Source organism: Silurus aristotelis (assembly GCF_946808225.1).
Source record: "Silurus aristotelis genome assembly, chromosome: 19".
In the NCBI taxonomy this organism is placed as follows: Eukaryota; Metazoa; Chordata; class Actinopteri; order Siluriformes; family Siluridae; genus Silurus; species Silurus aristotelis.
The window spans coordinates 20,487,055-20,508,053 of NC_139592.1; the positions used below are offsets into that span (position 1 = coordinate 20,487,055).

The 20,999-nt window shown below is 40.4% G+C and overlaps 2 protein-coding genes across 4 annotated transcripts in view; both read right to left on the bottom strand.

Moving 5' to 3' along the window:
- nckap5l (NCK-associated protein 5-like) overlaps window positions 1-11,289 on the bottom strand; it is a 25,987-nt gene extending 14,698 nt beyond the window's left edge. The window contains exon 1 of one of the 2 annotated variants that reach the window (XM_083570337.1): window positions 10,978-11,289. The gene's annotated coding sequence lies outside the window, so the exon portion shown is untranslated. Of the gene's footprint in view, window positions 1-3,423; window positions 3,613-10,977 lie in introns of those variants that run through there. The other variant, XM_083570338.1, reaches the window with a different exon arrangement.
- Window positions 11,290-13,392: 2,103 nt separating this feature from the next.
- Window positions 13,393-20,888, bottom strand: kansl2 (KAT8 regulatory NSL complex subunit 2). 2 transcript variants are annotated; one of them, XM_083570345.1, is made up of 10 exons: window positions 20,804-20,888; window positions 20,085-20,343; window positions 18,725-18,900; window positions 18,122-18,236; window positions 17,849-18,012; window positions 16,658-16,824; window positions 16,184-16,280; window positions 15,666-15,919; window positions 14,274-14,453; window positions 13,393-13,732 (listed from the first exon to the last, which is right to left on the bottom strand). In XM_083570345.1, exons 2-10 carry the CDS (start codon window positions 20,333-20,335, stop codon window positions 13,646-13,648), a joined length of 1,491 nt encoding a protein of 496 aa, XP_083426471.1. In that variant the 5' UTR covers window positions 20,336-20,343; window positions 20,804-20,888; the 3' UTR covers window positions 13,393-13,645. The 2 variants fall into 2 exon arrangements, with proteins under 2 accessions (XP_083426471.1, XP_083426470.1); XM_083570344.1 differs by lacking the exon at window positions 20,804-20,888 and having other exon boundaries at window positions 20,085-20,409.
- Between the last annotated feature and the right edge of the window lie 111 nt (window positions 20,889-20,999).

Here is a 20,999-nt window from a genome sequence, read left to right on the forward strand (position 1 = left end):
GTCAGCATGTAAAAAAAAACTAACAAAAAAATGTTCACCCACACATAAAAGTACAGAGTGGTGTGACTATTGCCCTATTGTCTGGTGATCCTGAGTTTGAATTCTGTGATGCCATAGCAATCAGTGGCCAAGATACCAAAAGAGCTTTTTGGGTAGCAGAAATGGAATACGGCACTCCCCTGTCAATCATAACAGTAGTAGCAATTGAGGGTATGCCTCTTAAAAAAGATGTGGGGACCTATGTTCAAGCCTGAACCCGCCCCATATAATAGAGGAGTTGTGAATTTGGCCAAGGCTGTATATGGGGACAGTGGGGATTACAAAAACTGATTGTGTATTTTATAATTTTTTTTAAAACAATAAGTCTACAAAATTATCCATGTATTTCTGGTGGTAGCTCCAGTCAACCGATGTCTTTAAGATGAATGTGTTTACCAATAATCACTATATTAACACCTTAGTTTTTGGTTGCTCACACCCAACAGAAAAAGCAGGTCAATCTCCTCCTGGCTGGACCAAATAAGATCAGCATTATTATGATTCAAGCTGTGAACCATTCATTTGTGTGACAAAAAGATCTGTGGACCCTTCTGTACTCGCCCGCATCAAGGTGAAAGTTGACAGTCGGCAAAAAGATACGCTCAAGTACAGCTAGCTATAACAAGTACACCTTTGGCGACAAGATGAAGACGAGGGTCCTAGTGCAAACAAAGGGAAGACTATAGGCTCCATGCTAACAAGATTCTTGGCAGCACTAGCAAGCTCCTAGCACATAATCCTGCTATATACTGAGTAATAAACCTAGCAGTAAAACATTGTGCCGTGGCCTTAACAGGGCCCCCATGCTCACTAATCTGTAAAGCGGTAGGTTTATTGAGCATTTGCTGCCGAGAGACTACTGTTCAACACTTCTGAATCGCCTCCTTCTGCTGTTGTAGATGGTCCAAATGGATACACTAAATATCTGCTCTTCATGGTAGCTTTAGTGTATTATCTCACCATGATCCTAAAAGCTGCTGCTGTAATCATAATGACTGTCCTGTGCTCATCCCTGGACTCAACCCTTTCAACGGTTTCTCTTTATTCCTCTACACCTGTATTCTGTAATGATTCATAAGCGCACTATCCAATGTCAGCCAACATAGTTCCCTTTACAGTCTGGTTCCTCTCAAGGTTTCTTCCTCGCAAAACTGCCCCAACCTCTGGCTTCCTCGTTACGGATCTAAATCTACATCCGGATTTATGTAAAGCTGCGCTGTGGCAATGTCTATTATTGAAAAGCGTTACAGAAATAAAATTTAACCAAATCTGAATTGTTAATATTAGGATTTTGGAATTCAGAGAAACGTCCAAGCTGGGGTTTTTTTTTTCGTTTGTTTCTGAGTCAGCGGGTTGGCATGATGGCCAGATGACAGTCTCTTGAACATGACTAACGCTCAAAACCAGAGCTTCTCTCAACACACCAGACTTTGTAAAAGCATGGCAGTCAGACACTGCAGGCGAGTCTCTGTTTTTGGAGACATCAAATAGACACACAAGCTTTCATCTTACTATGTGGAGGATGCAACATGTCTGAATGTTGGCATATGTGCTGATATGATTTAAAGAGGACTGGTGTCTAAGATGGAGGATGGTGTAGTTTCAGGATTAACGTGGCACAGAATACTGATTTTATTCCCCCTCCCAATAAAAGAGAAAAGAGAAAAAAAAAAAAAACACAGGCAGCACATTTCAAGGTCCATCTGGACAACAGGGAACATTTAAAAACACACAACACATTTATAACACAGATTTAGTTATATTGCTAGACTATATTTTTGGAATAAAATACAAACAATATTATTCGTCTAATCACCAGAATGTGAAAAAAAGAAAGAAAATGTCCTATAAAATTACTGCTTCAAAAATACATTTGATTTCAATTAGAAAATTCTATCTATAAGCCTATCAATATTGGTTATTTATTTTTGCCTGATTCTTAAGATTTCTAACATGTACAGTGTAATGGAATATATTAATGTACAGTATATAAATCTCTCTTTTGTTAAGGGCAAACAGTAGATACTTAATTCATGCAAATAATCTGATATAATAATAGTAATAATCTGAGATAAAAAATAAAAAGAAGGAAAAGAAATGCAATAATATTTTGGGGGTTGAATTAAAGCCATGAAGAAGGCAATCAGAACTGGGGCACTGGGACCCCCAAACCTTGCCTCCCTCCCCCACACTCCTGGGGTTATTAAGAACCAAACCCATCCCCGTCAGCCGAGGCAGTCTCTGATTATTCACACTCCGCACAAAGCCCTGTAACATCAAGCACCTCCAAATTATTGATCCTATTTTTTGGGTGATTTATAATCTAATAAAATGATCAATTGGCTCAGAACAGGGTCTTGATGGTCCTCTTATGCATAGAATGAAAAGAATTAGCCAAGAGGCGTCAGCTGCTCATTTCCATCTAAGGGGAAAAACAAACATAAAAGCCTTGCATCAGTCCCCCCTGGGGGCACATTTTTCTTCTTCTGATGTGCACTATTCTTGGGATAGACCCAATCTGTGTAGTGTGAAATTCTCGGATCTTGGCAATAAATTTAGAATGCCTTCAATAATTCAGTTCATTAAAAGATTCCCATTTTCAAGATAGCAAGATCCACTTAGCCTCCACAACGGTAGGCTAATGCATTCACGATAGGACTACAAGGAATGCACTTCCTGACACGGCGTTCTGCTCTCATCCCAGGTGCTAAACTAAGATAATGGGAAGTCTGCAGATAAAAAAAAAAAAAAAAAAGCACAGACTGCCCTTCACGGTGTGGCACACTTCACTTCTCACAAGTAAAATTTTTTTAAATCCCCCATTTGTGTCTGCATAAAAAGACCTAAAAATGGCCAAAACAGACAGCAGGGAAAACAAATAACCAGGATCCCTTGCTCTTTCAAGGGTGACTGAGAACATGTGGAAGGACTCTACGCAAGCAGCTGAAGGTGAGGTGTGAATTAAGCTGTTAATTTGCTGCCGCTTGGCTGTGAATGGCGCCGTTTTGGATGAGTCAGGTTATCTGTCTCGCCAAGAGCAATCGAACGTCCACAAACTGATGAACTTTGCTACTTTCAGTGGTGCACACAGAGCAATTCAGAAATAACTACGTCCCAGTTGATCATGTGGAAAAGGTGCAGGACTTAATGTCTTACATTAAGAAACTCTGCAGAGACACTTTTAGGTTCAATTTAATCAAAAGATAGTATTAATGCAGTAAAGATATTTTAATTATTTATCACTTTAACCTTGAAGCTGTCGTTTTATAAATATCCTACCGTCTTATATTACATTAGCTAGTTTAAAAACAAGAAAAACTATTTGTTTACATTCTGGTGTCTTAAAATGTCTTTAAGATCCCGTGCTAAAAAAGCGTACTATACCTGCACATCTAGTCAGATTATCCTAGGAGCCTGAGGACAGAAAAACAGAGTAACAAAATACGTGCGTCGTATGCCTTTGCAACTTCATGTCAGACATGGCCCTCTGTAGACCTTCCCTACACGTGTTTGTTCCTCATTCTGAAAAAAACTGCGGTGGTTCCCATGATCTCCTATTGTTCCGGGGAGAGTGAAGCAGGCGTCTTATCCGTTCAAACCTGAGTGCACTATGACAGCTGTGGGCCACCCCCTACCTCCCACCTCCACCTATCTTCTCTTCTCTCATTCTCTCCCTCCTCCAACTGCTGCTGCCCAAACATTAACCCTGCAACTGCTGGAGCTGCCATAAAAGGGGTGGGGGGGTTATATTTTAAAAGTGACAAGGCTCTGCCACGCACAAAAGACAAAAGATATTGAAGGGAGGATATCCTACTAGTTGAAGGGAGTTGCGGAGTTACCCAGGCAACCATGGCCTCGTCCTAAGAGGATTGCGTAAAGGTTGTAGAGTTGCTGATTGGATTGTGACCATAGTTACTCATAGTCATTGTAGGTGCACAAGAAAAAAAAAGAAGACCTGCTTAACATAAAAAGGGGGAAAATATTTTTCCCTAGTCAAAATAATCCACTGAATCAATATCAACAACGTATGTTATGTCTATGTATCCTGCATGGCCATACAGAGCTGCAGACAGGGAAAGCTTGTGTTTGCTTCCTTTTTAAGTGAAATGGCAAAATTTGGGAAATGAGACATAATGACTTGACTTTTTAATTCCACTGAAGTTCAAAGACATTGTTCCAACAACAAGGCTAGTTAAAAATTAAAAAGGAGTCAAAACACGTTCAAACCAAAACTAAACTGCATTATAATGATTAGTATTTTAGAAATTGTCAAAAATGCATTTGTAATGTCAATAAAAAAAAAAAAACAATAAAGCAAGAAGGCAGTTTAAAGTGAATTACTCATTCAGACATGGTTTATTTATTCCACTTTGGTACATTTCTGCAAAAAAATGTGTGTACCAATTTGATTTCGGAAATTATTGCACATTTCAAAGAAGACTTAAATGACAGGCAATGAAACACCATATTAAAATCTAGAAACGAGCCCGTCATTCCAGCACAAGCATCCCCTGAAGGATATCTGGCCGTTTTCCAGCACAACAAAGGCATCCTTGTGAATGATTTTTCAGAAGGCATTCTTAAAATACCGTGTCAACCTCCTGGTTAAGGGGCCAATGAAGAAGCTCATCAAAAATCATGCCTGAACCTCGGATCACGCCCCTGTCAGCCACCCCTGTCGCCGGAATTCCTCCTGGAGCAAAAACAGTGGCTGTGTGTTAAAAAACTAAATTGGGCGATATGACCCAAATGGAAGCGGGGTCACAAGTTGTCCTGGAGCAAACAGTCGAGAGTGGAGGGAATCTGCCACAAAGAACCATTGTGATCCTGCAAACACCACTTTCGCTCATGAAAGGACTGTGAATAATGTGTGTATTCGACGCACCTCGTAAATATCACGTGGAAGGATCGATAATGGGGTAATACGTAACAAAGTGGGTGGCAATGCCAATCCGGGGGTAAAGAAACAAAAGAAAAAGAAAAACTATTACTGACCACAATCTGTAGGTTGTGGATCTTTACTGCTATTTCAAGTGTTACCAATTAACTTCTCAGCAATGGCAGGACAACTGGCGAACACTTGGGTAAGTCAGGAAGCCCCAGGTGCTGGATGCCATTTGTATTAACATGTACATAAGTACTTTGCCAAGCCATGTCTCTTGGAAAACAGCTGGACATTTAACTTAAGTGCAACATCTGGTTAAAAAAAAAAAAAAAAAGCACCAGGCATTTACAGCAGAAGATTTTGCTGATCAGACCTTCGCTTCGAACTCAACCATCCAATTTGATTTGGCAGAGCTAGGGCAATTTTGCCAAGAAGAACAGGAACAAATATCAGGATCCAGATGTGCAAAGCTGATAGAGACATGTCCCTGAAGACCTGCAGCAAAGTATTCACCTAGGGGGTGGATCCTTATGCAACCCAGACATGTCTGCTTTAACTGAATGTTAAAACTCCCAGTGAAGTCTGTTCAGACCAAAAAAAAAGATTTAAAGGGCAGTGAAGATATTGTACATAGGCAGAAAACAAATCCTTGCTCTTGTACAGTAAACAGACAGATTTAAGGATAAGCGTTAAACCAAAATGTGTCGAGTGTGCATTTGTGACGTTGCTGCGAGTTCGGATTAACGGAATAAATCAAGAGCGCCGACAAAAAAAAAGCCCCCATTGAGAGCAAGACAGCTTAATGGGCTGTAATGTGCTGGACTCCATGTGAGGTGGAGGGGCCGCTCCACCTTTTGGAAATGTGACACTAGTCTGGATGAGGGAGGAAAAAAAGAGGAGGAGGGGCTTGTATGCAACTAAAACCATGAACCAAGCCCTCTTGTGTTTTCATTTTCTTTTTAAATCCCACAGCGATACAAACTACACAAAACCTATGCCTTCTGTAACCACCTCAATCTTTAGTGAGAGTGATCTTTTCTTTTTCTTTCTCGTGTGTATGTGGGAAAGGGAAAAAAAAAAAAAGAGCTCACCCTTTTCTGAGGATCATGTGGTTACAAAGGACTCAAAGCAGCCACACCCACACCCCATTAAAAAGCAAGCACATCAATTCAAGGTTTTGTGTGAACAGTAAATACACGAGTATCCAAATATAACTTGGTGGTATCAACACAAATTTGCCTGAAAGCATTGAACAAGCATGTGGCAATAGTTACCACCTAGGATAAATGTCATGCTGATCAAAAAGAGGAAGAAATCTGAGCCAGTTCCTCTATTGATCCTTAAATAAAGGTTGCAGGTGAAATGAAACGAGGAACAGAAATATTCAGCAGTCAGAAAATGAGGAACTTGTTATGAGGGAAGCATATGCTTTGGTATGCATGCAGTGTTGACCGGAGCCGCTGTCCCCTGGCCGAGGGTGCAGTAAAAAGCAATGAAGCCTTGAGTTCAGTAGGCTTCAGGGACAAAACGACAAAACATCTGGACGGCATCTGGACTGCACCTTTAGGATTTAGTTTTGCTCTGTGCACCCAGTGTCTGCTCATTGCCCTGTAATCCAAATATTCCTCCTTATTAATGAGCGTGGAACGTATGCGAACGACACAAGGGGCCACATTCCATGTGCTCATTAATCACCTTCGCTTGTACGCCAGTGTTTGAAGACCTATGAGAATTCTGCTCTCAAAACAGAGTACCGGATGTTTCTGGATGAAAAAAAAACCCGGATAATTTCTTAAAATATTTGACACAAATACAGCATAGATCGGGATTCATTTTCGAGGAAAGGGTTTGGCTGTAATTGATGGGATGCGAGGTCACGGGACCCCAAACCGCTGAGGCTTTCTTTTAACCGGCTGGTGGTAAAGCTTTTCAAAGAGCTCTATGAATGTAGCCATTTGTGCCAGGAATGTCAGGAAGAGCCCCTGCTATATGAAATGGACCACACTAGGCCATTTCTGATGGCATTTGTTTAGCGTGGACATTTATCCCTCAATTGCCCAAACAGGATGTGCCACTGACCTGGTTTGCTTGAATTGATTAGGGCTGCATTCCGACACATATTTCCGCTCACCACCAGCATGAATTGAATGTTTGTTGCAGCTAAAGACTGGCGTTCTGTGGAGTGGAGAACCAGTCGAAATGTTTGTACGACCTCAGCTTCTTCTGGGGGCTGGATGGGAGGCAAAGCAAATCTTAACCCGTCGCATGCGATCGCACGCTCCTTCCACTAAGCACTCGCAGCCAGCTTGCAGTACGCTTGTCACGCCAATATTCTGCCATCTCAAAATAAATATTTATTTGAAAAAATATACTGATAATGTATTAACTGGTTTAACTTATATTCCCTAGTTCTAGGAAAGATGTGTAAATAAAAATTACACCCCCTTCCCATCTCACAGGAGCTCCCACAGTTCTTACAAAGGTAGACGACCCCCAGAAATGAAACAAAGGCAGCAGGGGGGGAAGTGCAGTCAACGTAATTGCTTTCCTCCAAATATCTGCAGCGCGTGGAAACAGAGGCGCGGTCTTGCAGACTCGGCACCGTGCTCCCCTGCTGAGATCTCCGGCTTCCCTGAGTAATTGATGAGTTCTCCACATGCTAATGTGACCCGCCAATCCATAACCCAGGGTACTGGCAAGATGGAGAGCAGGAGGAAACTCGCTGGTGGGGAAAACCAGATAATAGGGCAGCCCTAACAAGGCAGGCAGAGAACGAGAGAGAGAGAGAGAGAGAGAGAGAGAGAGAGAGAGAGAGAGAGAGAATGTTTTCCCATTTGTGGGCAATGTGACCATTTTACAAGACGAGGCAAGAAAGAGAATGTAATGACCACTTCCATTCTCTCAAGTTGGGCAGAACAGACGCATGGAAGCTCTTGGAGAAGGAGTCTAAGCTTTAGGGGCCCAAAAAAAGGTCCAATTTCATGGTCCAGCCCTAACAACTGTCCAGAGAGTGGTGTTTAGGGTGCCTAAATGCTGCAGCAGCAGAAAAAGAAAATGGTCAAGGAAAAAAAGGCTGAGCAAAAAAGATAACCCAGCCATGTAAGCCATAGTGTGTATTCGTTCTTTCGAATACATTTCTCCATTATCCAAACCTTCTTACAATTAAATGCCTAGCTCAAAGACCCAACCATGGAATTGTGGCGATGATGGGATTTGAACATACAACGTTCCGATTATTAGCTTGATGTTTTAACCTCCCAGGCTTCCCACTTATTTCTTAAATACACAGAACATGCAGAACACTTCATGCATCAAAACAGCAGCGTTTACATCAAAGCACTTCCCATTTACATCCCTCATGTGCTCTTTCTTTGTTTAAGCAGCTGATCGGCCTCCTGGCTCAGTGGCATGATCAGGTGGCTGAACGCAATCTCCCTGGACCTTTCTGGGCTCCGGTCCATGAAATAACATCATGAGCCTTCGAGAAGGAAAAACAGACACTGTTCGCTAGCTATACAGCAGCCATGTGGGAGGCGTAGCATAACAATGTACCATTCTGGACAGTATCATCCCAAGTGCTACATGAGGACAGCTTTTTTATTGCACACGCATTTTGGAGCTTGAAATTGTTCGAGGGTTACGCAGTGTGATGAACGCCTGTGTTAGTGTCAGCGGCCAAATCCTTCACACAGATCTTCTGAAGGATGTGTCTTCCTGTAAATCATGCTTTCTAGAAATTACGGTTACAATATAAACCAGTTCAAGAGACATGTAAGATGAGAACGTCTTACTATTTTGGGCATGTTTACACTGTTTTATTTATGTCCCGAATTCTCTGTCACGGACAAAAATCGCACAACACCAAAGAATTCTTTGCTCGTAAGATCAGCGGTCTAAGAATGCACACTGTAATAGGCTCGCTGATGAGTTATCGCTACTCGGAGCAACAAAGACTCTCAATATCAGACTTTTTCAAGCAAACTTCTCAGACTATAAGCAACTCTTCGATGCTCGTCTATACACCGTCATTATTCCGACGATCCAAAGTCACAAGTCAGCTACAAATTCTTCAGTGATGATGGCGAAACGCAAACAAATAGCTTGAAACATTTCAGTGCAAAAGGGTGAGCAGATAAATAAGAAGCCTTCTCCAACTTCAAAAGGGTAGAGTGACTTTTAGTTGACAAACCGTGACTAATTTGTAGGGCATAAGCATTTTCAGGAGGAATTGAGGCAATAATTGCACAACTGCAAAAAGAGGTCCAACGAGAAAATCAGTGTCTCACCCATCGCCCGGAGCGGTGTACAGACGCTTGTGTGTGTTTGTGTGTGTGTGTGTAAGAGAGAAGGGGAGGGTTGTCATGTTTTATATCTTGCTAGAGACCAAACCTTCCTACTAAAAGAAGTATATCTGACAGTTTTAAGTGAACATTTAGCTGTTAATCATATGGGGAAAAAAAAGATTTTTATTTTTGAACCAAAACAGCAGCTGACCCAAATGTCTTCTGGTTCCTGGGGTTGAGGTTCAGTTTAAATTAGGGTGTAGTCATAAAATCAATAAGTAATTCAGGAGCAGTAACTCACAAGGACAGTAAAGGCAAATGTACATCTGCGTGTGTGGGATGGATACACCCTCACTGGTATGTTTATAAGACAGATTGTAAACAATCGAAAGAAGGAATGGTTCTCGGCCATCGTGAGAACTTGTCCAATAGAAGATAGAACACGCCATTTTACACACATCAACAGGGAACACGCAGCACAGGGGGATTGAACGTGACCTTTTCGGAATGCCTAAAGTCGGGGTGTGCAATCACAACAGGGGGAAAAAAAAGCATGAAGAGGTCATCTGCCTTCCATTAGGGACGATGCATGCCCTCTGGGCACGAGAAAACTGATTAAAGGCCTGGGCGAAGGAGAGATAATCGTCTTGATCATGGGAGTAGCTCACACAACAGCCATGCAACCATGACTATCTCCAAAATCAAGGAGCCAGGCCTGGCCATTCCCCCCCCCCAATCTAACTGTCCAATACCTTCTTCTGAGCATCTTCATCTCGACTCATGTCATGCAGCGTCCGACTCGGACACACGAACCTCTCAGCGGGAGTGAAGATCATTAACTTTACTGCACCGCCTTGGAATTTTGACCATCGCAGCCTAGGTTGTAAGCCAGCCTTAATATAGGTTTTGGCCATGGGGGCCTTGCAAATGTGAAAAACATCTGTAAAATATTAAAGGGGACGGGCTGGAACTGGAGGAGGAGGAGGAGGGGGGGAAAGAAGGGCATGCTTTTTACCCTCAATTACACTTGAATTAGTTGCTGTTTTAGGGGCAATACAACACGGGGCTGCCAAAATGAGCCTTTTCTTTTTCTTTTTGCAGCCACTCAGAACAGAAGCAAACACAAAATGCTGGAGACTGTAAGAGTGCCAACAGTTTTTTGATACACACATGCAAGCAGGGTGAGGAAAGGAGTTGTAGGGTTATAACCCCCTTTTCATCAGCCCCAGGGGTCAACACAATGACAGAGAGGTATAAACACGATATAAACCGCCCCTTATTATTATTATTATTATTAATTATTATTATTATTATAAAAGAGTTGCCCCAAATATGGCCTCTGTTGATTACAATGATATTTAAATGGCAAAAAACACACACACACACAACGCATCCTGTCCAATCGCAGGCAGGATATCACAGCCAGCATCCTTAAACCCGGCGCCTCAATTGTGTTTTTTTCTTTTTTAAAGAGCAGCTCGGTTCCGTCCTGACCCGCGTCCACGCGCACTCAGCAGCAGGGTCGTGGTACCGCGTCCCGGTCCAACCCCCGGCATCGTGGTTCCGGACGGAGCACAGATTATTTATTGTCATTTTTATAACACAGTGGGGTTTTTTCGGCTACACGGTCGGCACCGTTTCCGCTTTCTACCGCACGGCTCCGTTGAGCTCTGTGTAGAAAAAGAGCTCGCTGAAAGGGGGGAGGACAAGAAAGGAAGAGAAAAGAGAGTGAAAGAGAGAGAGTGTGTGGATTTTTTTTTTTCTCTTTACCTTAAGATGCACAGCACCGGAGATCGCTAGGCAGGCAGGCAGGCGGGTGAAGATATCCCGGACTAAGAGACGCCCCGGAGCGCTCGGTGGAGTTTGCAGAGCGTGGCCATGTTTCACGGGCGAGTGCGCGCGCTCACTCCGGATGTTTGGTCCGTCGTGTCTCGGCCGTGTTTGGGGCTCGCGCAGGCAGGAAAAGTGATGTCATGGCTCGCGCTCGTGCTCGCGCCTGCCCGCCCCGTTTGTTCATGTGCTCCACGTAGGCCTGCCATCACTACGAGCTATCTGAATCACAACACACACACACACGCACGCGCGCCAAGTGTGTATAAGCGATGCATTTATGGAAGGTGCGAAGAAATATTTGGGATATGAAACGACCCAAATAAACACATTGTATTTAGGATTTTTCAATACATTGATATAAAACACGGGGAGGAAAACAGGGGAAAAGTCCTAAATAATTGCAGTAAGGACAGAAGAAATGTCCTGTAAACATGAAAAGGACATCAAATGATTGGGATTTTTATGGTACTCAAGAAATTGATAAAGACCTAAAATGCAGAAAGGTTTGATGGTTTGGGTCTGGTTCCTCTCAAGGTTTCTTTCTCATACCAACTCCATACCAATGAGTTTTTCCTTATCATGGTCACAACTGGCTCTCTCATTAGAAAAAGGCACTTAACAGATTAAAATATTATAATGTATTTGTCTCTGTAAAGCTGATTTGGGACAATGTCCATTGTTAAACGTGCTATACAAATAAAACTTAATTAATTAGAACTTGTCTGATAAGTTTATTGGCCAAGTATGGCCTGTTTCCTTATTTCCTGACAGATTAAGGAGATGAAAGGTCTGGAGATGATTTCAGGTTTTAAATTTGCATTTGGTTGATGGGCGTGGGAATTCTCACTATGCAAAAAAAAAAAAAGGTGTCGACGCAAGTAAAGGAAGCAGTCATTAGCCTGAAACAACAAAACAGAGATCCGAGATCAGAGAAATTGAGGAGCTGTAAAACAAACAAGGCGGCGAGCTCAGCAATGCCAAAAGGCTTGGAGGAACAAGGAAGACAAATTAGGATGATCATAGAATTTTTTCCTCTACCGAGGAAAAATCCCCTTTCTCTAGCCCAGTCAAGAAAGTCTACAATCAAGAAAACGTTCACCCAAAACGCAAATGCAGTCCAGATTAACCTTTGTTATAAATAAATTAATAATCCTAGAACAAGATTTACAGGGACAGTATGGGACATGAAAGGAAAGTCTCATGTGACATTTCATCTGTTAAATTATTATATTCACTCACTGTTCTATATCCTCTATGTATTTCCTAAATTCATCTGAATACCGATGAACGCGTCCCAATAAATACATTTAAGACAAAGAAAAAATCCAGGGGAAAAAAAAAAAAACAGGCAGAACCCAGTGTTATTGTAATGAATAGTACTATTGAACAGGAAATGTCCTTTAAAAAAAAAAAAAAAAAAAGGAGAGAAACCATATAAACAGGTCCACATTATCACATTAAAGCAAAATGCAATTTTTTATTCCACACAAGCAGCAGCCACACCTGATTTCACCCATTTAATCAGTTCAATCTTGACTTTCAATGTACTACCAGGTGTGGCATCTGCTTAGATGGAATATGAATTCCTACACCCACACAAGCCCTTTACAGATAAGATATGCATTTGTCATGGGTGTTCCAAATAAATACATGTGTCAGGTAAATCCCAATAAACTAACATTCTTTAAAAAAAAAAAAAAAAAGAGAAAAGAAAGAAGGGGGGGGGGGGTTCCCCAGAGGAACACACACACCACATATTGGGGGGGGGGGGGGGGGGAAATGTCCTGGATAAATGTATATAGGACACCAGAAACAGAGACAAGTTCCTATAGTGCAACAATCCTAAAGGTTCCTACAGCACACAATCAACATCCCAAAGGAACATGCACATGTAAGAGGAAATTAATATGGGGTCAGCAGATAAATTCCATGTAATTACACAGGCATTTTGCTATTTAAAAAATGAATAAATAAATAAAACCGTTTAGCTCTGTATTATAGGCAAAATGTTTTAATAATTTAGTTTCAGTAATTTGACTATGCATACCTTTTTTTTTTTTTTTAAAAACCAACTAGGTTGTAATTTATACATTCCAGCTCTGATTTCGATTATCCATGCCATATGAAATCCTCAGTCCCTATTTTAATACTTTACATTCTGATCGGAGGAGTTTCTGCTCCTCTAGTGGCCACTTCCAGTCGTGGCTGGAAATGATTTACAACACTATAATGTCTGAAGTGATAAAGTCATGAGTAACCATTGGCTTGATATACAAAATCGCATTAACAAAGTCTTGCAAACACAAAGACACACTTTAACATTCACACGCAATAGTAAGCACATACTCCAAATTCCAGACCAGGGTGAGTGCGTTTTATTTCCAAAGAAAAAGACAGACTTGTGGGTTACCAGTAATGTATTAGCACTCATTCCACAAGCTAAAAGCTTTTGGAATAAACGGCAGGATGTTTTCTATAAATATTTTACCTAAAAAAAAAAATATATATAAAAAAAATGCTTTGTTAAATATGGCTTTTGATAAGACACTGGTACAGAAGGTTTTGTAAAAGTCTATAGACAACTGATGATCAGCGTACAAGGTGCTCAAGATCTGGCAACTGTTGTGTCAGGGTTTGATGAAATGTGTGTAGCGTCCTCATCTCCTGCTGTTTCAGATATCTCCGACACAGCCTGGGGGTAAAAAAAAAAAAAAGAAACAGCATTTTAATAGATCTTGGACATCCAAGGTCAGAGTCAGTGTAGTGTCTTAGTGTCTAGTATTGCCATTTTTTTTAAAGTAACTGCAAAAAAAAAAGCATAATTTTCCAAAGTGTAAAGTGGTAACTCAGTGGTTAGGACTGAGCAAGAAGTTCATGAGATCCAATCCAATCATCAAGCAGCAAAGTTTGTTCAACTCAACTTCTCTTAACGAGATGCTGCAATGGCCAAATGTCCTAAATGTATAGTTTCTATAGTAACCACTTCACATAGGATTTAAAACTATATTTTATCCTATAAACTGTATAGTGGTGAATATTCCTCTATAACAGCATGTGGAAAAAAGTTTTATTTCTTTTATATTAAGTACTAAACATTAAAAGCTATGCTCTTAAGTCAGTATAAATTGAATATCCTTGCTATTTCTTTACCCAAATAAGTCTTGTGTTGCTATAATCAGTGTAAACATTTTATTTTTTACAATAAATTGCATGTAGTAAAAATCAACATTTACCTGGTCTGCTACAGACAAATCATCTGTTTCCGAGAGCTCCGGGTCCTGACCTGAGGTCAGGATGTCCATAGGAGCCTCAGCAATGGCACGAATGGTCTGGTCTTCCAGCGCTAATGCAGTGTCAAAGAGCAGCGGTGATGGAGGACACTGCATCTCCTCATCACCTACCACATCCAGATCCTGTAAAATGTTATAATCAATAAATCTTAACAAAAGCAGTAGAGCAGAGCAGTTAAAAAAATAAATAAACTCACAAAGGTGAAATACCAGCCCTAAAATAAAAGGTTCTTCTTATTTTATTTTTTTTTAATGCCTGTTCAGGCATAATATTTTTCTGCCCCGTTATCTCAAAATCATTCGTTGCAGTAATCGAATTTCATTTTACAACAGGAGATCACGTTTTTGTTTTGTAATACAGATACTGTGTAATAGTGGCTATGTTTTTAGATTGCAGAACAGGTCAACAAACTTGTGATTTTTAGATAAGACCAAAAGCAAGATTCAGTAGTACTCAAAAGTCTATGCAAGACTAAGTATAGTACAGTGGAACCCAGGTGTGCTGAGATTAATTTGTTTCCGAAAACCACTCGTGTTCCCGTATGCTCATACTCGCATGTTAATTTTCCATAAGCATGAACGTAAAAGCAATTAATCCGTTCCCAGACCTCAGGCGATCACCTATTTCAGCCCTTAAAAATGTTTTATGCCTAATTTAACACACAAATTTACTTGCAACAAAGTATAAACATAAAAAGTAATAAATTATAAACAAAGAAATAAATGACTATTCTTTTTGATTGTACTTAATGTTGAACCAGACATGCCACATTGCAGATAAAGATTGTGTGCGTACACCACGCTCATGCTTTTCTACAATTTCTCTTTATTTCAATTGTTATTCTTTTAACAACCACCTTTCCAGCGCTATCACTACACTTCTTGGGACCCTTGATGTTAAATTTATAGTGAAATAAAACAATAACACTAAATATAAAACAGAACAAAAAAGCACATGATTCACACAAGAGAATGACAAAAATGCACTCAGAACAATGTCTATGAAGCGTGGGGACGGAGGTGACAGGCGGCGAGCAGAATGCGTGACTGGAACCAAACGTCAAAAGAAATGCTCGTCTTCCTGAAATATGCTCGCACTCCTACAAAGATTTTTACTAGTAAAACTGCTCGTACGCCGATATTCTCGTACTACACGTCACTAGTACACCGGGGTTCCACTGTATATAAAAAGTACATAAAAAATGTAAACTATAGATTGTATGTAGTAGTAAAAAAAAAAAAAAAAATGTCTGTACTATTTCTAATTGTCTTCTATTCTTCTCATTTTAACAAACATTCTAGATGACCAAAAGCTCCAAAAAAGGTTCATCGTACATCGCTGAACTCGAGTGGCAGGCTCTCTGTCGGCTGAAGTTCAGCAGCGCTCAGGTACATGTCTGTCGGTGCTAATGAGAGCTGCTCCGGTGCCAGTGGCTCCTGCTCCGGTTGGTACATGGGGGGAGGTAGAGAAAGGTGCAGTGGACATCGTGGCTCTTCCGACTGGCCCATGTGTACCGGCCTGTCACAGGGCACGTCCTTTAGGCCTGGACACATCTTAAACAACACTTGGCTACTGTCTTGGTAAATATCTGTTGGGATTGTTAAAGAAAACTGTACATACAAAAAGGTAGCAATGAGGAACATTTGTTTAATTATTGAAATGTCTCTTTCAACTGAACTGATTTTCCCCCATCAAAAGGTCTTGGAAAATCAACAGACCAATTGAAGACTTCATTTTTGGCCGCTGTTTGAAACCAACAGCTACAGCAAGTTGTTGGCCTTGATTCAGGGCACAAAGAAGGGGTTTTATGAACAAACACAAAAGTGTACATGCTTGACTTTGAGAAAGATACGAGACACACAGTGTCGAGTCATTGGCAGACAGGGGTTTGAACATCGCGTCCCCTCCACAAAGGAAATGCACCGCTGGCTGGGACGTACTGAATGACCCTGTAGAGAAAGAAAAATAAATAAATAAAACACCTGCAAAATTTTTAGTCTTAATTTACAGTAATAAAAATCCACCTAATTGTTTATTGGGGTTTAAAGCATAATTTCATTTTACATCAATCGAGATAAAGTTTAAAAGTTGATATGCTGAAACGGAATCTCTTATCTAAAACAACATGAAGCAGAAAGTAATTCTTATATCCAAAGTAAGGAAAAAAGTATCATATTACATTTCTGCAATAAGTGATATAAGTTTAATGTCTTCAAAAAAGTGTTATTGTATTGCATATTGTACCATCATTTATCTTGTACAAAAAAAAAAAAGCTGACCCAAAACTTTTAAACAATTTAGGACTCCATATGACTCGAAGATGTACCTGTAGTGTTCCTCCCTCGGTCACAGCCTGTCTGCGCTCTCTGAGCTGCCTATGCAGCAGAGCCTCCACTCCATAGCGCCGCCGGTAACGACGCAACGCCTTCAGCCTCCTCAGATTTTCCCTCTCTTTCATGGACAAACCCTCAGGTCCTGTTAAAAGACTGCTGCCTGACTCAGACAGCCAGTTACACTCATTAAGCGTGTGCCAATAGACAGAGTCGGACATAATCAAACTTATTATCAGCCCACCAGGCAAGTAAAAGCTTCAGTGTGCTGCCTGTGTTTTGGTTGCATGGCAACTGACATAGTACAACTGGCAATTGCCATAAATGTAATAAAGTATGAAAAAGTGCTTACATAGTTAAATGTATTTATAGACTGAAGTAAACAAAGTGAATTCCCATTCTCTGTGTAGCCGCATTATTATCATCTTCTCCCAAAATAAGTTGTTGGCAAATGTTCTGAATCCTTGAAACTTGGTGTTTTCTTTACCCATTAGGCATATATTTTAGTTTGAAAATTATGTGGACAACTGAACATCACACTCATATATGCTTTTTGAACAAGCCCTTTGCTGTTATGATAACCTCTTCTCTTCTGGGAAGGTTTATTAGATTATGGAGTGTGACTGAAGATCAGGCACTGATGTTGGATTTGGAGGTATGGGGTAAAGTCTGTGATTTAGTTTATCCCAAAGGCATTTAGGCCAATAGTCGAGTTCTTGCACTCTAACCTTCGCAAACAATGTTTTCATGGAGCTTGCTTCGTGCTTAGAAGCAAGATCATGCTGTAATAAGTTTGGGGGCCCTTTAGTTCCAGTAACTTGTAATTTTAGGAAAAAATAATTTCCGTTCATTTTGTGGTAACAGTGTGATAATCTGGTGCCCACAGATTTTAGGCCTTTACTGTCTTTTGTATTCAGTTAGCACTATGAAAATGAGAAAGCAAAAAAAAAAACAAAAACAGCGGTTTCTTCAAAAGTCCCAAGCTACACTGGTTGAAATGCTGATGGTACGTGTTGATTTGTAATATCAGTGTAGCACATTATGTAAATATTCTGCAATGTGCATACAAGAGCCTTCTCAATGGTCATAACTGAATGAACACATCCAAATCCAGCAGTGAGAATAGAAGGTTTATGTGGGGGGAAAATTCAAGTTGAAGCACATTATAATAAGATTGCTGAAGTTACCTATTGTGTCATGCTCAATCTTGCGGTTATGCAAGTAGCGTCTCTTTTTCTCCTTCAGCAAGTACTGCAGACGCTTGAACTGGTCGATGTAAAGTGACTGGAGTCTGATGAGCTTTTCACGTGTAATCAGAGCGACCTCTTCTGCAGTGTACACCCCAGCATGCCTGCACACACAAAATAGCATTTAATTTGTATACGAGCATAGCCAGTAGATCTATTCTCATTACTGTTTAATGCATTGAACCTATACTATAGAATGACAAAACTTCTAACTTGAGAGGGTCTTCGTGGTCACTGTCTATACTGTCCGCTTCACTGTCAGGATCTCCTCTCCATGTCTGATCCAACACCACTGGATCCTGCTCATCTTCACTCCAGCTATCTTCATCTATAAGCGAAAGATCAGAGAAAAATGTAAAAAATAAAAATAATATAAATATTTTCTCATTTGAAATCCTAAATTTTAACTTCATTTTTGTGGTTCCACTTATACTTTACATTTTCAATCCCTACTGCAAACCACAATATTCATATGTATGAACAAGTAGACTGGAAAGTCCTACGAGCTGTAAACTCATTTACATTCGATGCCTAAAGGAGGTAGTGTTTAAAATACATAACCAGAAATGCATATGCAAAACTATATCTATTTCCCTATATAAAAAAAAGGTCTTTGGATGAGGCACATCTGAAAGGAAGTATTATCAGAGCACTGGTTCAATAGTAAAAAGTTATTATTACTTGGACATTTGTGAATGCTCTGTGGTGTCAAACCCAAATTCACACAATGTGCAAATTAGACAAAATGTTTTAAAGACACATGGTGAATTAAAAATTGGTTGAAAAACAGTTAAAGTATTCTGAAAAATTGCCTGCCTAGAATGCGGCTTGCTTCGCTGCGGCCATCTTGGCCATGAGCTCCCAACTCCGCCCTGTTGAACCCACTGAGCTGAGACAGCAGGACCTCGGGAGACGGTCCAGTGGCGGCCTTACGCATCTGCGCCTGTAAAGCCAATGCATTCCTGTGTGCATGTTCAGCACAAAAAGCAACTCTACAAGAAAGGGAAAACAAATATTGTTAGGAAAAACAACAATGTAAAATATACATTAAAAACAAAAATAAACAAACTACAGTCTTTCACTGTATTAATAATATAAAGGCAACAGGCAAAATTGTCTACCAATATGCTTGCACCTGATGTACATCAAGTTGTCAATGTGGTTCTTATAATAACTCTGAGACCAGTCATTTGTAAATGTATTTTTTACAGTAATGAAAATCACAACCTGCCACATAAAAGTTATACCCATCAACAAAATCAAAGTTGAGCCCTAGAACAACTTTAATAAATAAGTCCCATGAGTGGAAAATAGATACAAGAAGCCAATTATTATGAATCTAATATACAGTGTATTTGCAAACTGCAACATAACAGAAAATCATCCTATCTAAGAAAGTCGCATAAGAGAATTTATTTGGAAAATATGTACGTTTGTAGCGCTTGTAGATTATAAGTGCTTGTAGTGCTGTGCCTCAGCAAAAATTTCCCCAGACTGGCCCATTTTGCTCTGTTAGGTTGATTCAGAGCTTGTCTGAACCGCAGGGCTCTTAAGAACACTTACATACTCAACTGTTAACAAAAAACAAAGCCGAGATTCAGTAGGTGCGAGTATCTGCTCTAGCTCTGACTAGTTTTACCGGAAGAACTGGATTATGTCATTATAATCAAAGAATAACTATTTGTTATGGATTGTGTGTGCACAAGTCTGGACCTTGCATGCAGTATTGTGCTCAAAATGAAGCAACTCGGGTTGTGTTTATTGTGGTGTTGTGGTTTCTTAACTATACGGTTTAAACTGCAGGTTAGAAGTGACACTTCTAGGGTAAATTACTAAGACATCTGTATAATCTACATACACATCCTACAAATAATGGAGACATGTGCAGCCAGACCCCACCAACAAGCATCTAGGAGTCAAAACAACCAATTTGTATTAAAAAAAAAAAAAAAAAAAAAAAAAAAGGTGGTGACTTTTCAGTGGGACGACCATGTGTACATCACATCAGCGTTCCCATTTGTCGTATTTGTATAGAGAACACTAATCCTGTGACTATAATAATTACTACGGATGTCCCTCAGCAGAGAGACTGGGAGTGAACTTCATCCCGCACAGATCTCAGCACACATCAGCCCTAACAGTGTGAATCTGTCTGAGATGTCAAACAAACATTTACCCATCCTTCTTTTCTGGTTTCGGGGCAGCATTGGGACATCGCTTGCTATTCTTACTAGAGACATAGTTGCACTGCCTGTAAGGAGCATTTTTGTCTTCCAGGATGTGCTTGATGCAGTAGTCCCATCCATCTAAGCGAGGCTGAGTGCACGCTCTCTGCGTGAACGCGCAGGTCTGGGGCTCGTGAGCGCGCGCGGCCTGCGACGCCCTACCTCTGCTGGACGGTAGCACGTGGATTCGAATCCGATTCATTCAGGCCACTATAAGAAAGAACAAAAAAAATCGGACCACAAACACACAGAGTGTAAAATGCAGCTCTATTTTAGATCCCATTAATACGTAATAGTTCAATATATAGAAACTAACGTGGACATAAAAACTATATTTCTATACAAATTCAGCTTCTATTAAAATGCTAAATATTTTCTAATGACTATATTTTAATTAAGACTCAAGCATTACATCAGGGCTTTTCCTTTTTTTTCTAGTTGTTTTTTTTTTTGTGTGTGTGTGTGTCATCCTACTGGCGCCGATTTCCGCAGAACGTCACATACAGGTCGGCCATCTTTGAATGGCTACTGAGTTAGCAAGTTAGCTAACAGAACGCAGAACGGCAAAAATACGATACAGATATCCAAAAAAATGAGATATTATTGAAAATATATCTAAATTAAAACATTATCTTTTAAAGTCTGTGACTAAGTAAGATTTTAAACTTACCAATATTTATCACTACAGACGGTCCCTCTGAGGCTCCGTTACTCACAATGGCAAAAACACCAATTGAATGCCTTCCAAGCAGCACTCAGGCTCTTGCAAAACCCCACCCACTCACAGCAGAGGCCCCGCCCACTCTTTGCCAGGATTGGAGCATTATTGGAGAATTTCCTTTCTCTCAGTCATATAATTGGACAAA

What these genes read in the sequence shown, in the direction of transcription:
- kansl2 (XM_083570345.1), bottom strand. Translation starts at nt 20,335, where the DNA reads ATGAATCGGATTCGAATCCACGTGCTACCGTCCAGCAGAGGTAGGGCG. An exon ending in AAACCAGAAAAGAAGGATGG is followed by an intron (nt 18,901 to 20,084) that starts GTAAATGTTTGT and finishes CCTTTCTTGTAG; the next exon opens with AGTTGCTTTTTGTGCTGAAC. An exon ending in GACCACGAAGACCCTCTCAA is followed by an intron (nt 18,013 to 18,121) that starts GTTAGAAGTTTT and finishes TTGTGTGTGCAG; the next exon opens with GCATGCTGGGGTGTACACTG.